The following is a 13,629-nucleotide window of genomic DNA, read 5'->3' as shown; positions in this document are numbered from 1 at the left end:
GTATGATAACCTAGAATGCTACATCAAGCTGTAGCGGGATGCTTTGAACTCAACTAGGACTATCTCATGTGGGATTGAGGGCTTGGTGCAAATCATATGTGAAAGCAAGAGAACCCAAAGTCTCTCCACTTGAGCCTAATATATCTTTGATAGGTTTGACTGCCCTACAAGGGCTACCATACATACCCGCCGGGTAGGCTAAAGAGTCAAAGAGAAGAGACTTGGTCCGAGGATCATGGAAATGAGAGAGAAACCATTGTTGCTCAAGTTTAGCAAGCATGGCATATCCTCCTACTTAGTTTGGGCCTACATCAATAGACACATTATAAATCAGGCAAAAAAAGAACCCCCAACTATGTATAGGATGCAACAACCTCCATTGATAATCCATCCGAGCATGAAATGCTCTTTGTGCATGGCTATCCAAGATGTATTGAAGATCATGACCTTGGTTTTTGACTTTCAAGTCGTGTCTTGCAAAAAGCTATGAAGTGCATTCAAGTATCACTGGAGGCCGTTTGTTAAGGATGAGAGGATCTGGCTCAAGGATATGATGAGAGAGCAGCCAATCGCCCTAGAGTCCCAATGAAACCGTGTCTATATAGAGGCCAAACAAGGTTGGTGATAATGGAGAACCTTGTTTGACCCTAATAGTGCTCATAATCTCCTTTGTCCACCCTACACTTAGTTGAATGTTGCTTGAGACTCTCATAAAGTGCCATGACTACCTAGATGATCTGTTGATCATACTCTAGCCCCTACAATGACTGATGAGGCAAGCTCTTAGCACTAGCCAACAGCTTTGTGAAAATCCACAAAGGTGCAGTAAACCCTCTATCTCCGTGCTCTGGCCTCCTCAATGACACCTTTGAGTGTGAGTATGTGATATAAAGTCACATGATAGGTCTATAATCATGCCCGTCCCTTGGCTTTAATCCTTGAATCTTCACAAATTAGCTAACCTCTATGTGGATTGCAAATAGATCTTGGACATGACATGTCTAATAATAATGGTGCTGTAGTTTTCCAGGCTATGGGACCCCTTGCTTTGTGAATGGGAGTGATGGAGTTAAGGGTCAAGTATGAGGGAAACCGGTGCAAACTAGCTCGTTAAAGAGCTTAGCTAAGATCCAAGCCATAGTATTTAGTCCTTTTGTAATGAAGTAAGTACATAGGCACTTGTGATCTTTCACTCGATCATTGTGAAGCTCCAAGGCTGTGTGTTTGACACCATGAACTGAAAAGTGTGTAGGATGTAGGACGTGGTGAGTGCAAGAGATTGGGTGCTAGCTAGTTGTAGCAACATCACATAGTGTGTGTGCATACAAGTGCTAAAGTGTGGTGTTTGTGACAGGAGATAAGGATTGTTTGCTCAAGTAACTTTTGCCAGAAACCTTTAGAGGAGTTACTAAACAAAATGTTTATTAACTCGTTCTCCTTCTGGCAAACTAAAGCTTGCCATACCAAACGATGGTATTTGTGTATTGCCTCTTCCTCACACAAAAGATGATGCTTAGTCTCAGATCTAAGTTGCTGGCATAAACCCTTGCACTGATCATCGTATTAGCTTTTATAAGGTACTACACTAAGAGGCAGTGCGTGAGTGGAGCGTGAGTGGAGCAGGTAGTGTGTGTGAAACTGTGTAGGGACGCTTCATGAAGAGAGTGGGAATTTTCACATTCCAACTTCTTTCTCTTCTTAAAAGTCCTTAAAGTACCTATTTTGAAGGGGTTAAATTTACAAACATTTTTAACGAGCAGTTAGGAGATTTAACGCAACTACATTTAAAAAATGCTAACTAATGTGGACACTCGGTTAAGAGCCTTAACTAATCCTAAGGAGCAAAATTTGGAACCAAAGATGACCTCAAAAGTTTCCCTCTTAATGCCTCAAGCCAAATTTCAACATGCACTCAGCAACTGGTCTTTAACGACTGTTTAAGCTCCAATTTTCAAAATGGCACAGTTTTGGAGGCCAGGCGATCATAAACCCGCTGTTTTGTCCAGTCTAATCGATGAAGACGACGGAGTTCCGTTCGTTGCGCCACCCTCGCACTAGTAAGTGTTAGAAGCATGCTGTGAAAGTGGCACCGGGTGGAGTCAGCTGTTGTAAATAAGTCCAAAAGCTAAGTGTGACACTTTTTGCAGTTCTTCTGGGTTTATGACCATTGAAAAGCAAAGGCAGCGCCTTCCCGTTTACAAGAGCCGTCTTGCGCTGCTTTACCTAGTCGAAAATCACGCAACTACAATAGTGTTGGGCGAGACAGGAAGTGGAAAGACCACACAGATTCCTCAGGTAAGCTTTGGATGGTTAATAGACTTTGGAGGAGATGTTTGGATCGTGCAAAGCTCGAAAATTTGCATCCACCAGTCGGGAATTACATGTGGAGTCGAGTCTTGCATTTCTGAGTAGTCAGTTGTTAGTAGCCGCCCCTGTCCATCTTAAATTAAATTTAGACATTACTTGCCACCATCAACAGAGGCTTATAAAACAAAGCATCCTTAATCTACTTTGATATCTGAACACCTGGAGGTATAGCACTATCAACAAATGCCATAGAGACAACAACAGATTCATAACACTACAACAAGGGTCATTTAAGAAGACATAGCTGTGGGTATGTTTAAAATTGGATGTGGCAGGCTCAAATTTTGTTCACGATTTTTTTTCTTGAAAAAAACTTATATCAAGTATGAACGAAACTTGGAAGAGCAAGCTCAAGGCAGAAATACAACATAGAAGTATGAGAACAAACACCTCTAGACGGACCAATCAAAGGCTCTCAGAGCGAACTAGTTAATGCCAAGGTTGAGCTTGAAAGTGCCACCTCAACCTTGCTGTGGTCTCTGAAAAAAAGGGGGAGCCACTCCATTCCCCAAGGAAAATAGACCTCTTGGCACAAGCTGCTCGGAGACAAAATACTGGCCATAGCGTGAGAAGGGTGGACTTGAGATCCATCTAACGCCTCTTTGCATTTGGCTCTCCAAATGTGCCATGCCGAAATACTTGCCAATGTCTCCCAACAAGAATCCACAGAGGCATGCATGGCCCCGAAGGGTAAAATGGAACATCATACAGTGAAAGGACCCAAGAAATCCTAGCTACCCCTTGTCAAAGATTCTTGCTTGACAACAATCCCATAGGCAATGTTGAATGGACTCCACAAGAGAAAGGCATTGAGGACAAGTAAAGTTAGCCCTGAACATAGGTTCACTGCAATCCCTTCGTGAATAGAAAGCCAAAATGAAAGAGTGATTTTTCTAATCTTGAGGGATTCTAGAGCCTCTTCCAAGAAACATTCTACAAATCAGCACAAATCTGAAAACTTTCCCAATGAGGAACTCTTAAGGGCCTCCAATCTCTATAACTGAGCTGAAATTTCCTGGTATTATTGATCGTGTAACGAGAGAAGGGTGCATCAATCCACTCCCAGTCTCCAAGTTCCAGCTGCAAAAACTTTATGGAGACTCTTCTATAGAGCCAAATTCTCCGTGAGCTCAAAGAGATAAGAAGCGGGTCTAGGTCTAGGCACCATTGTGAATTTGAGTCATGCTCCACATAACCTATGATCTTGACTGGATGAAAAAGAACTCCCAACAAAATATCATATGTAGATCTAGATAGTGTGCCCCCTTACTAAACATCGAAGATCAAGGCATCCTCATCTTATCGTCGTAGTGCTATGACCTGAAGTGGAATACCTGTCCTCATGAAAGCCTCCATCCAAGTAGGGCAAGAACTAGGCCTATCATTTGTATCAACCCAATCCATGAGTATGGCTATATCAATTTGCTGAATTCCCCATCTCCTTGCAATTACTTTGAGGTGACTTACTAGTTTGAATTTACGATCCTCTGGAAGTTTCTGAAAGCTTTACAGGATCTGACAGAAGAAGTAGGGTCTTTCTTCCATCTAGACCATTGCATTTATGAGAAGTGCCAAGTGGTCTATCATGCTCATCAAGCATGCTATCATTCCACATGGCAGGCTGTCTATCAATCTCTTCCAAAGGGCAAGGGGGAACTCTCCAAAGAATGCTCCTAAAGCTGGCCGAAGCTTTCAGAACAACACCATAAGAGGGGAGGAGGGGGATTTGGATGGTCTGAAGTAAAGATCCACTTGGTACTACCCATCCAGCTCCATCCGAAGGAGTACAGGATTGTATGCAACGGATAAAGAAATATTTCCATGGCTCTTGCCTAGGAATAAGTTCTTTGACCACAATGTTGCAATGCAAAGCCCCCCTGCACTATGAATTTGGATCAATGATATTAAGAACCCCTTCCCATGTGGGAAGAATCAAAGTCTCCTAGGCCACCTTGGCCTAAACCTAAATAACGAGGTCTTAATGCAAAATACCACGATTTTGTCTTATGGGTGGAGTGATAAGCATGTGATTATCAGCTTGTGTCACTCTAAGGATAATTGTTACTGGCTGTCCATTACTTCCTTGCAACTGAGTTCATGTGTGTGCTGTTACCCAAGGGATTTTGGGTAAGATCACTGGTAACTTACTGGATGTTTATGGTAACTCCGATTTAACTTTCTGTTAAGAAAGTTATATAATGCTGTAACTGATTTTTGGTAAGTACATCACACTTAACTTTTTGTTAAGAAAATTGGACTCTAGCTTGAAGTTGTACCCTACTAGGATCTTATTTTTACTAGAGTTGGTATGGGGAGGTTTCAATGTGTAACAACTTTGTGGTATTTAGGTGTAGAATATGATTCAGCTTAATAAAGGAGTCTAGGGTCCTTTAAAAGTTGGTGTAGTGAGAATTTTGTTGCACTTATACGTGGTACTATGCCACATGTTTTCTTGAGTTTGTCAATAATTTAACGTTTCTTACAAGACCCGTCTTTTCTTTATATTTCAAGATTGTGCAATTTATTTCGGCTTTCCCCAATGCCGTGTGTTGGCTCTGCTCTCTTTTTTTTTTGGCAAAGAAAATAACCCTCTATTAATGCTTGAAAGACTTCATACAAAACAGCAGCCTCGAAGGTGCTGGGTATGAAAAAAAACTGGAAATGGCTGAAAGAAACAACCGGCCTGTTCTATAGAAACCCAGCTCATTGCCTAGGGGATCTCTGGTACTAGGGCTAGCATCCAAGTGGGGGGACTATACAACCAGTGAATCCCTCGCGGAGTGAAAGTGTAAGAGACTCCTGCAAGCCAAGCCTTGCGAAATTGAGCGTGCCTCGCGACAGTCGCCCTAGAGCTTGGGGCCCCATGCTCCCAGGTGGAGCGTAGGGTGTAGATGATATCCTGCCAGATGGTGACCAAGGTAGCAGAGGGTGGAACCAGATGCTCACCCATCACCATACTGCAGCAAGCAACCCAAATGTTAATATTGGCTACTACCTCCCATATGCTTCCCTCTGGAGGAGGAGGAACAAGGCTATTAGGAGGGATCGCCTCATGGAGCTCTATCCTCTGAATACTCTGACCCTATGTCCGGTAATCTGGGGATATCTCATCAATCTGAAACGCGTGTCCTCCCTCAGTCAACCAGGTCACCATTCCCCATGTGCAATCCCTCTGAAGACTGTGTGTACGGGTCATAATCCTGAGGGCTCCCATCCAAATCCTCGTTGTGCTACGACAGTTCCAGAGGTAGTGAGGGATCGTCTCCAGAAAACGAGCAGAGCAGCAATGACATTGCCCCTCCACCCGCATCTGCTCCAACCATGGGCCGATGGGCAAGCCTCCGTGGGCGGCTAGCCAGAAGGAATAAGAGATCTTCCTCGGCCGCAAGCTGGACCATAACCGCATCCAAAACTTGGAACGGACCTCCCGGGGCACTCTTTGGATCACCCAATGCCTCTCCCTCGAAGGGGTCCACATCAAGGAGTCCATTTGAAGCCTCCTGCCAATCCATGTGGTGTAGGAAAAGAAGGGCACCTCGTCCACTTGCTCAGCAAGGCCACCCCTGGAGGGCTAGAACCACTCTTCTTGGACTTTCCTCAAGGGCCTACCCTCCCAAAGCTAGAGGTGCCATCTGGGGGCATCCTGCTCTGAGATACTGGGAGGATCAATGTGCCACTCCTTACCCAAACGTCCCACTACTCTGATCATCTGCCAATGAGTCCCATCTAGACTCCCATCCATCTTTGGGTCTCTCTCAGTGAGTGCCTGGAGTGGGTCTCTAGGTCCTACACGGGAAAAATCGGGCGGCATGTTGCCTAGCTGCATCATCATCCTCAAGGGGACACCAGTTCGAGAAAATTGGCCCAACCATCTGCTGTCCATCCACACGCGAAGTCCCTCCCACCAAGACTCAGGGATGGCTAGGTCAATCTCTCTCATCCTCTGCCCTGTCCCTTGCAACTGCGCCAAAGCGCCAAGCCTTGCCCTTCCTCCATGGGTAATCTGCTCCATCTGCTAAAGGAGCCGGCCGGTCCACCATCCCACTGTGCCCAACTAATGTGAGTCTGCCGCCCAAGCATGCACGAATGAGGCCCCCTGCTAATCTCTGCCAGACCCTATGGAGGCTCCTCCTCAAGGGGAACCCTTCCCCGTAAGGGGGGCCTCTGAGAAGATCCATCTATGTGAATGCTGCCACTGCCTAGTGCGTGGAGAAGCCCTCGCTGTAAGAAGAGCTTCCAAGTCTCTGCACCTGGGGTGAGGCCGCGAACAACCAACTTGCCCAAAAGGGCTCTGCTTTGCATCTCTGGATCAATGATATCCAAGCCTCCGAGTGCTTGCGGCATGATCACCATTTGCCAAGCGACTCGGGCTCTAGTATTCCTCGTGCTGTCCGATCTTGTCCAAAGGAAGTTCCGAACCAAAAGTCGGAGCTGCCTAATGCTCCCTCTGTGAAAACACCAGTAGGAGGCGATATACCAAGCCGTGGCAAGAAGGACCTGGTTTGCCACTAAGGCACGGCCCGCTAGGGAGGGTTTGGCGGAGCTCTAGTAGAGAAGCTTGCGCCGAATACTCTCGAGGACCAGGGCGATCTGCTGCTTTGCTGTAATATCAATACCAACTTGGCATCCGAGGTATCTCGTTGTCTGGCCCCGCAGTATCCATCGGAAGCCAAAGTTGCTCCCCCACTCTCGAATCTCTTGTGTCTCCTCAGAGCCTATGAAGAAACCTATGGATTTTTTCCAGTTGATCCGCGCACCCGAGGCCTCACAGTAGATAGCCAGGGCTCCCCTGACTCTCTCCAAACTTGCTGCGGTGCCCTCTACATACAAGGCCGTGTCATCGGCAAACTCAGAGTCCAGCAGCTCCTCTTGTTTGTTTGGGAGCCTCAACCTTGTGAGGCCCGCCATTTGTGATCCCAAGTAGTAGCCCAAAGCCTCCGCCACAAACAAGAAGAGAAGGGGAGCAAGGGGTCCTGGCGGACTGGGCGAGAGAGAGGAAAGGCCTTGCCCATGTCTCCTCTGATAAGCATCTGACTAGAGCTCCCCGCATAAAGCGCATAAACTCCTTTTATCCATCTGTGTGAGAAACCCAATCTCCGCATAGTACCCTCTAGGAAAGATGACTCCACTCTGTCGTGAGCCTTCTCAAAACCGGGGTGTGCGCGCATGCACACACATGTTTTAGATGTAATATATTGGCAGTTAAGAACAGTATGGCTGGCCAGTTCCAGATGGTACACCCCCGTTTGATTAACCCATGGCTGCGGTGTAGTTGGTTTGGTTTGGACAATGATGTCTTCCTGATGTAATCTGCCCTGGCGCTCTCAGTTGGTGGTGTGCTTAGCTTCCCACATATGGTCTAGTGTCTCCTTTGCCCAGGATTGTTGCCGGAGTCTACTGCATTGTGATCAGGACCAGCCTCCAGTTGTTGAGTGCCCCAATCTCTTTGAGGCCTCAAAGTGGCAACGACGAGATCTGTAACCTGTCAGGCCAGGACCCGAGCCTGACAGTTGTTGATACATGCATATCTTCATGTAGGTTTATCTATGCAAGTCAGTATAGAGAGATGATATGATTGAGGAACTTTCAAGAATTGATCATGCATAGCATCAGCACACAGGATGAGCTGCCAGTAATAATGCTGCTCAATTTCAATCATTGTAGCTGATGCGAATTTTCTGAATGCAAATATAATCCATTTTGTTATGAGCGTAAAATAGGCTAACAGGTTATTATGTATCTATTGATGTGGTGCAGTATCTTGTGGAGGGGGGCTGGGCTGCAGGAGGGAGGCTGATTGCTTGCACACAGCCAAGGCGAATAGCTGCACAAGTATTTTCTTCTGAATGAAAGCTCTTTTTGTTCTTTGTCATGCAAGCCACAGTGTATTTAGTTTTGTCAAAAAGTGCTTCTGATTGCAGACAGTTGCAGCACGAGTGGCTGAGGAAATGCATGTGAAATTGGGACATGAAGTTGGTTACTCAATCCGCTTTGAAGATATGACAATTCTGGTATGCTCCTGCCCCCACCATACTTATGGGCAATACACCGTGTTAGGATCTTTTAACTTTGTTATATGTGGGTTTTTGCTTGGTTATCAAGAGAGCCAGCCATAAGATTCTCTCAGGCTTGATAGAAATCAGTAAGCATAAGAGTACGTTGAGAAGGGCCGTGGTGTTTTTTGTGATGAGTTTGTCTTGTTTCATGTTCATTTACAAACTTTTTGTATGTTATGACACCAAATGTAGTAGGAGACTTCGTTTAATTTGCTGGCAAATTCACGATCTTGATTGATTTTGTTCATCCCATTTCTTGAAACTTGTGTCTATCTTCCACTTGTTTGTGCAAAGTAAATCCTCACTTAAGAACCTAGCTTTTCTAATTTGTTTAAGTTGCCCTTTTGTGTTTATGGTTATGTTACTCATCAGTGAGACTCATGGCTAAGTAGTATAATTGGACTTACATTCATGTAGCACTTGATTTAAACAGATTGTCTCTTGTTTGAAGGGTCTAACAAAGATAAAGTATACGACGGATGGTGTACTCTTGAGAGAAATGATGGAGGACCCACTCTTGACCAAATATAGGTATTTCGTTTGTACTTTCTTTTTTCATTAATCATAAATTTTTTGGTATTCCAAGGAGAGTAAACATTTATTGTGAGGGTAGGAAGTTACCGGTGCCGGGATAAATATTGCTCAATCTTCCATGGGAGAATGCATTTTCTCCTTTTTCTCAAGGTTTGCCTTAATAATATTCCAGCATCTCCTAAGTTCAAAAATCTTTCAATCATGTCTGTATCGCATCTTTCAATAAGTTTATATTGTCCTTCAAGAAGCAACATGATTGACTTTGCTTTTTAAGTTGTAGGCTAGCCACCTTAGGCGACATGTCATGTTGAACATAGTGTGATCATGCTGTATTTACCAAGAATGCTAAAGGGGCATACGTGCTAGTTTTCTTTGTAGATTGATTACCGATGTGTATAATGTTGGAAATAGAAAAGGTCTTTAAGAAGTTAACCTTGAAATTATGGCTTTCTCGATTCTTAGTTACACACACACACACACTTTGTTTTGGGGGGGTGAAATCTAGCTAATGATATTAACAGAAGTTGTCTCCAAGAAGGAGAGCAATTACAGCTTTAGAAAACTTGCATATAGTAATTTAACTGGCCCGCATGCAGACAGTCATATAAGGACTGCCTCAGGGATGGTCGGAAAAAAGAGAACTTGTTTAGAGAAGGATCACCAAAAACCCAATGGTTTTGGTCCTTCCAAAGAGTCCATAAGGCTCAATAGTGGGGACTGCTTGTCTGTACTATTTTACATGAAATCTTGATCATCACGATCTGGGTGGAGACAAGTTGAACCCCTTGATCTTGTCAATGTGCCCTGAGCAGCTGGTCTCTGTGCCATTTCTACCTTATGAATGTATAGCTAAACATCTTTGATCCATATGAACCAGGAGGCTAGAGACGGGTCCGAATCCATCTTTGAAAAAGACAATGATGACGACCTTGGATCTCATAGTGCACAAGGCATCTGAAAGCAAGGCTTCTCTGATTCAATCTCCTTTAGATCACATATAATGCAGATGTGGCCCTCTCTTGGTATGCCCTCAGCCCATCTAGTTCAATGCATAATCGCTGTGAAAAAACACAGGGCTGCCTGATCGAAATCCGCAAAGGTGGATCTGTGTGTAGCCTAGTGAATCGATGAAGTCCTCCTCTGATATGTGTAGGTAGTGATCTCTGTACTAGTTGAGCTTCACAGGAAATTCACTACGGGCTAACCAAGTCTTGTATGTGTGGATTTGTAAGAGATACTTTCGAATGACCGGGTTAGTGTCAGGATAGGTGAGCAGATAGAGGGGGCCTCTAGGCTATATTGAAAGGGAGGCGATATATTTATGTGGAGTCCTTGGTTGCAAACCATCTACATGTGCGTGCATACTGGCAGCTCTAATCACCCTCAATTGCTAATGTCATGGATGCGGGGTAAGCCTAGTCATGGTAACCTGCATTGGCCTGAGTTCCAGTAACCAAAATCATTGACTTGGTGCAGGTATGTGATTACCTAGAATGCTTCATCAAGCTGGAGTGAGAGGACTCGAACTCAATCAAAACGATTTGGTTTGGAACTGCTGGTTTATATCGGATCATCAATGCCAATAAAATAACTTGCAGCCTATGAGAGAGAGAGAGAGAGAGAGAGAGAGAGAGATGAGATGATATGATTGTATTAACGTCCTCGTGAGACCCTTCAGGATCTATGGGACAGTGATCACTATCAACAAGTAGTGTTTGTTTACATCCAATGAAAGAAAATAGCATAAATAAAAGCATAAATGTGCTATGCAGTGAGTACTTGTTGTGCTAGCCTGTGTGCTAGACCAAGTACTTTGTTGCGATATTCTAAAATTTCCTTTATGTAGTTGCCTAGCTCTTTGGATGGCCACTCCAGTAGGGATTTCAGGTTGCTTCTATTGCCCCCATAACATTCTCTGATTTGCGCATATGCTTGACATCTTAGGAGTACATGCTGCTCATTTTCTACTTCTCCTGCGGGGCAGATTTTACATATTCTTTCCTCTCTTGGTACCCTGGGTCTTGCCCATCTTCCCCTCTCCACAGAGAGAGAGAGAGAGAGAGAGAGAGAGAGAGAGAGAGATGTATTAATGTCCGCTGGAGGCCTCACGGGCCTATGGGATAAAGTGCACAAAAAAAGTAGACTCATACAAGCCTCAGTGGGGCTGGAGCTAAGGGCGCGCTAGGGCCCTTGCTGAATACTAATCTATGTTAGCAAAATCATAGTCAGTCAAACACCAGTCAAGTACAAGCTGAATCAAGTTGACCTCGGAGCTGGGGCTCAGAAACCGAAGCCCGACACAATAATGGCTCTTTGGTGAGCTATGAAGATATCTCGTATCTGCGTTTGTCGAGCCGTTTCGCGCTGTGGTGGGGGCGCGGTCTCCTCAATCTCTAAACGCTCTGGGCTATGCCCAAGGTGACCCCTTGTCTCTGTCGGTCCCCCTTGAGGAGAGCTTTGATAGGTTGGACCTCAATAGAATGTGCTTTGGGCACTCTCAATCTCGTGCGTGATCTCTGCGTCCCTCTCTCAGTGGTACCACGTCGGCTCTCTCGGCTGGTCCAGGCTGCCCTCATATCCGCTAGCTCCTCCTTGTCTACTTTTTTGTGTCTTGGGGCTGACTCATATGTATAGAAGTCTGTGACGCGTCACTGTGTCCGGTCAGCCCTTCATGTCCTTTGGTCTAGCTGCCTCCTGCTGCTCTCTGATCCATCGTAGTAGTGTCTCCCTGTGCCGGCATATCTCCATCAGATAGAGCCCAATACATACCTAGTCATGGAAATGGATGTCCTAATAGTGGACCGAAGCCACTCCCCTCCAGGTAGAGACATGGGTAGCGTCCCCGTATCTCATAATAGGCTGGGCAAATACAGAGAAAATGCTCCTCTGTCTCAACCGCCCCCAGCATACATTGCATGCAAATCCTTTGCTCTTTGGGTATACCTGCAACTCTTCTTGACTCAATCCCCAGCTGATGGGACGAAACCCGCATCTGTCCAATGGCAATCCTCAGTGCCTGTGAGACTCCTCTATCCTCGAGGTACTGGGGTGTGATGATGAATCTCTCATCCGACACTCTCAGGAAGTGGTCGTGATAGAACTTGATCTTGGTGGGGAACTCTTGGTCCCCTACCCAAGTCCGAGATGTGTGGAGTTGGAGGAGATCTAACCGTATGATAAGATTGATCTCATCTTGTGGGATCAACTCAGGAGGTGCATCCATGTTGTATTGAAAGGGAGGGAGTCTGTCCATCTGGATACCATGCTTGGCAAGCCAGATGGATATACGCTCATACCATGTGTCTGCCCCGCCCTATACTAGTTGTTTGGATGACTCCAGGGCCAGCCTCGAAAGTCTCCAGCGAGGTAAGTCCTAGACTCTGTGGATGAAAGTCACTGTCTGAAAGATGGCATCAACTTGGAGAGGTGTCATGGCGAACTTTGCTTGTACTATCTCATGTGGGACTAAGGCTTACATCGAATCATCTTGGACTCCATGATCACATGTAGCCGCTCAAATTTCCTCCACTCTAGCTTCGGGAGATCGTACCCTTCGAAGGGCGTTGCATACATGGCAGTCGGTTGCACTAGCGTATCGAAAAGCCAGCCCTTCGTTGGTGGATCTTGGAAGTGTGCCTGGAAGCACTGTCGCTCTCGTCGAGCCAAATCCTTGTGTAAGTCGTGCCTGGGCTGCATGGGCCATCGTGAAGAGGGGTCATGTGAAGAATACGTGTAGGACTATACTATCTCCACTAGCTCACCACGATAAGTGAAGCTGAGTTGGCAGAGCACTGCTCGTGAGGTGTTGAAGACCATAACCTTGGTTTTCCCAAGGTTGACTGTCAAGTTTCCGAGGGGATCCGCATAGAGAGTGGTAGAGTAGAGGGGATCCCTAGGGAGCATCGCATATGCACATCGTGCGACTGTCAGGATGTTGAGTCGGAGGAGCATTTTATTTTCAGGTGCCTAGTGTACTACGAGATCCGAGGTCGCTACCACTGTCTCTTCAGAGACGGCTTCAAGTCCCTTTTCGACACAGAGAGTACTTACTCAGGCGATGGGGCTTAGCCACACCACCAGACACCTCTCAGAGCAGGATCACAGAGTTCTTTCCATCGAGTGATATTGATCGTCCATTCTCTAGCCGCAGACATGACAGAGACCTCGACTCCACGACCGCAACATGACACACGAGGCATCGAGGGGACACAGATCACTTTGGGGGACCTCCCGTCATTGTTTAGACCCGGGACACGTCCCACGGGAGTCACAATGGCTCTGGTCTTGAGTCGAGCCTCCTCCAAGAGACCGAGACGCACGGCGCCCCTTGACAGACGCCGGCGTCCCATCACTTGCTACGCACCAGCCAGGGCGACATGACATATAGAGGATTCAGCTCTGCTCCAGTCTTTTTCCTTTTCATTGTCACACCCAGATGTATTTGACTATGTATGATTAGACTTAGGACTCAGCACGGGTGATGATGCTCGTTTAGTAGCTCCACCCTTACTGTGGTTTGTGTTAGGTTTCTTTCAGTCCCATAGACCCATCGGTCTTCTGAAGACTCTAATAAAATTTATTTATTTCTTTCTCATGCAAAACACCTCCAGGGCTCCATATGTCTCTGCAGCCCTTCTACAGAGATGATATAAGGACTATGCCATCAGCGTAT

General features: G+C 45.9%; 1 protein-coding gene across 3 annotated transcripts in view; it reads left to right on the top strand.

Moving 5' to 3' along the window:
• The first annotated feature begins 1,893 nt into the window (after positions 1 to 1,893).
• The window catches only part of LOC147893728 (RNA helicase family protein), a 57,327-nt gene continuing 45,591 nt past the window's right edge, over positions 1,894 to 13,629 (top strand). For all 3 annotated transcript variants that reach the window (XM_087385675.1, XM_087385674.1, XM_087385673.1), the window contains exons 1-5: positions 1,894 to 2,057; positions 2,148 to 2,295; positions 8,125 to 8,199; positions 8,289 to 8,378; positions 8,875 to 8,954. In XM_087385675.1, the coding sequence (XP_087241801.1) occupies positions 1,957 to 2,057; positions 2,148 to 2,295; positions 8,125 to 8,199; positions 8,289 to 8,378; positions 8,875 to 8,954 (494 nt within the window). In that variant the 5' untranslated portion in view covers positions 1,894 to 1,956. The remainder of the gene's footprint in view (positions 2,058 to 2,147; positions 2,296 to 8,124; positions 8,200 to 8,288; positions 8,379 to 8,874; positions 8,955 to 13,629) is intronic.

The sequence above is a fragment of the Dipteris shenzhenensis genome, chromosome 15 (genome assembly GCF_047967505.1).
Source record: "Dipteris shenzhenensis isolate YYH24624 ecotype China chromosome 15, Dip_SZ_1.0, whole genome shotgun sequence".
In the NCBI taxonomy this organism is placed as follows: domain Eukaryota; kingdom Viridiplantae; phylum Streptophyta; class Polypodiopsida; order Gleicheniales; family Dipteridaceae; genus Dipteris; species Dipteris shenzhenensis.
This window is presented reverse-complemented; position numbering and strand designations above follow the sequence as displayed.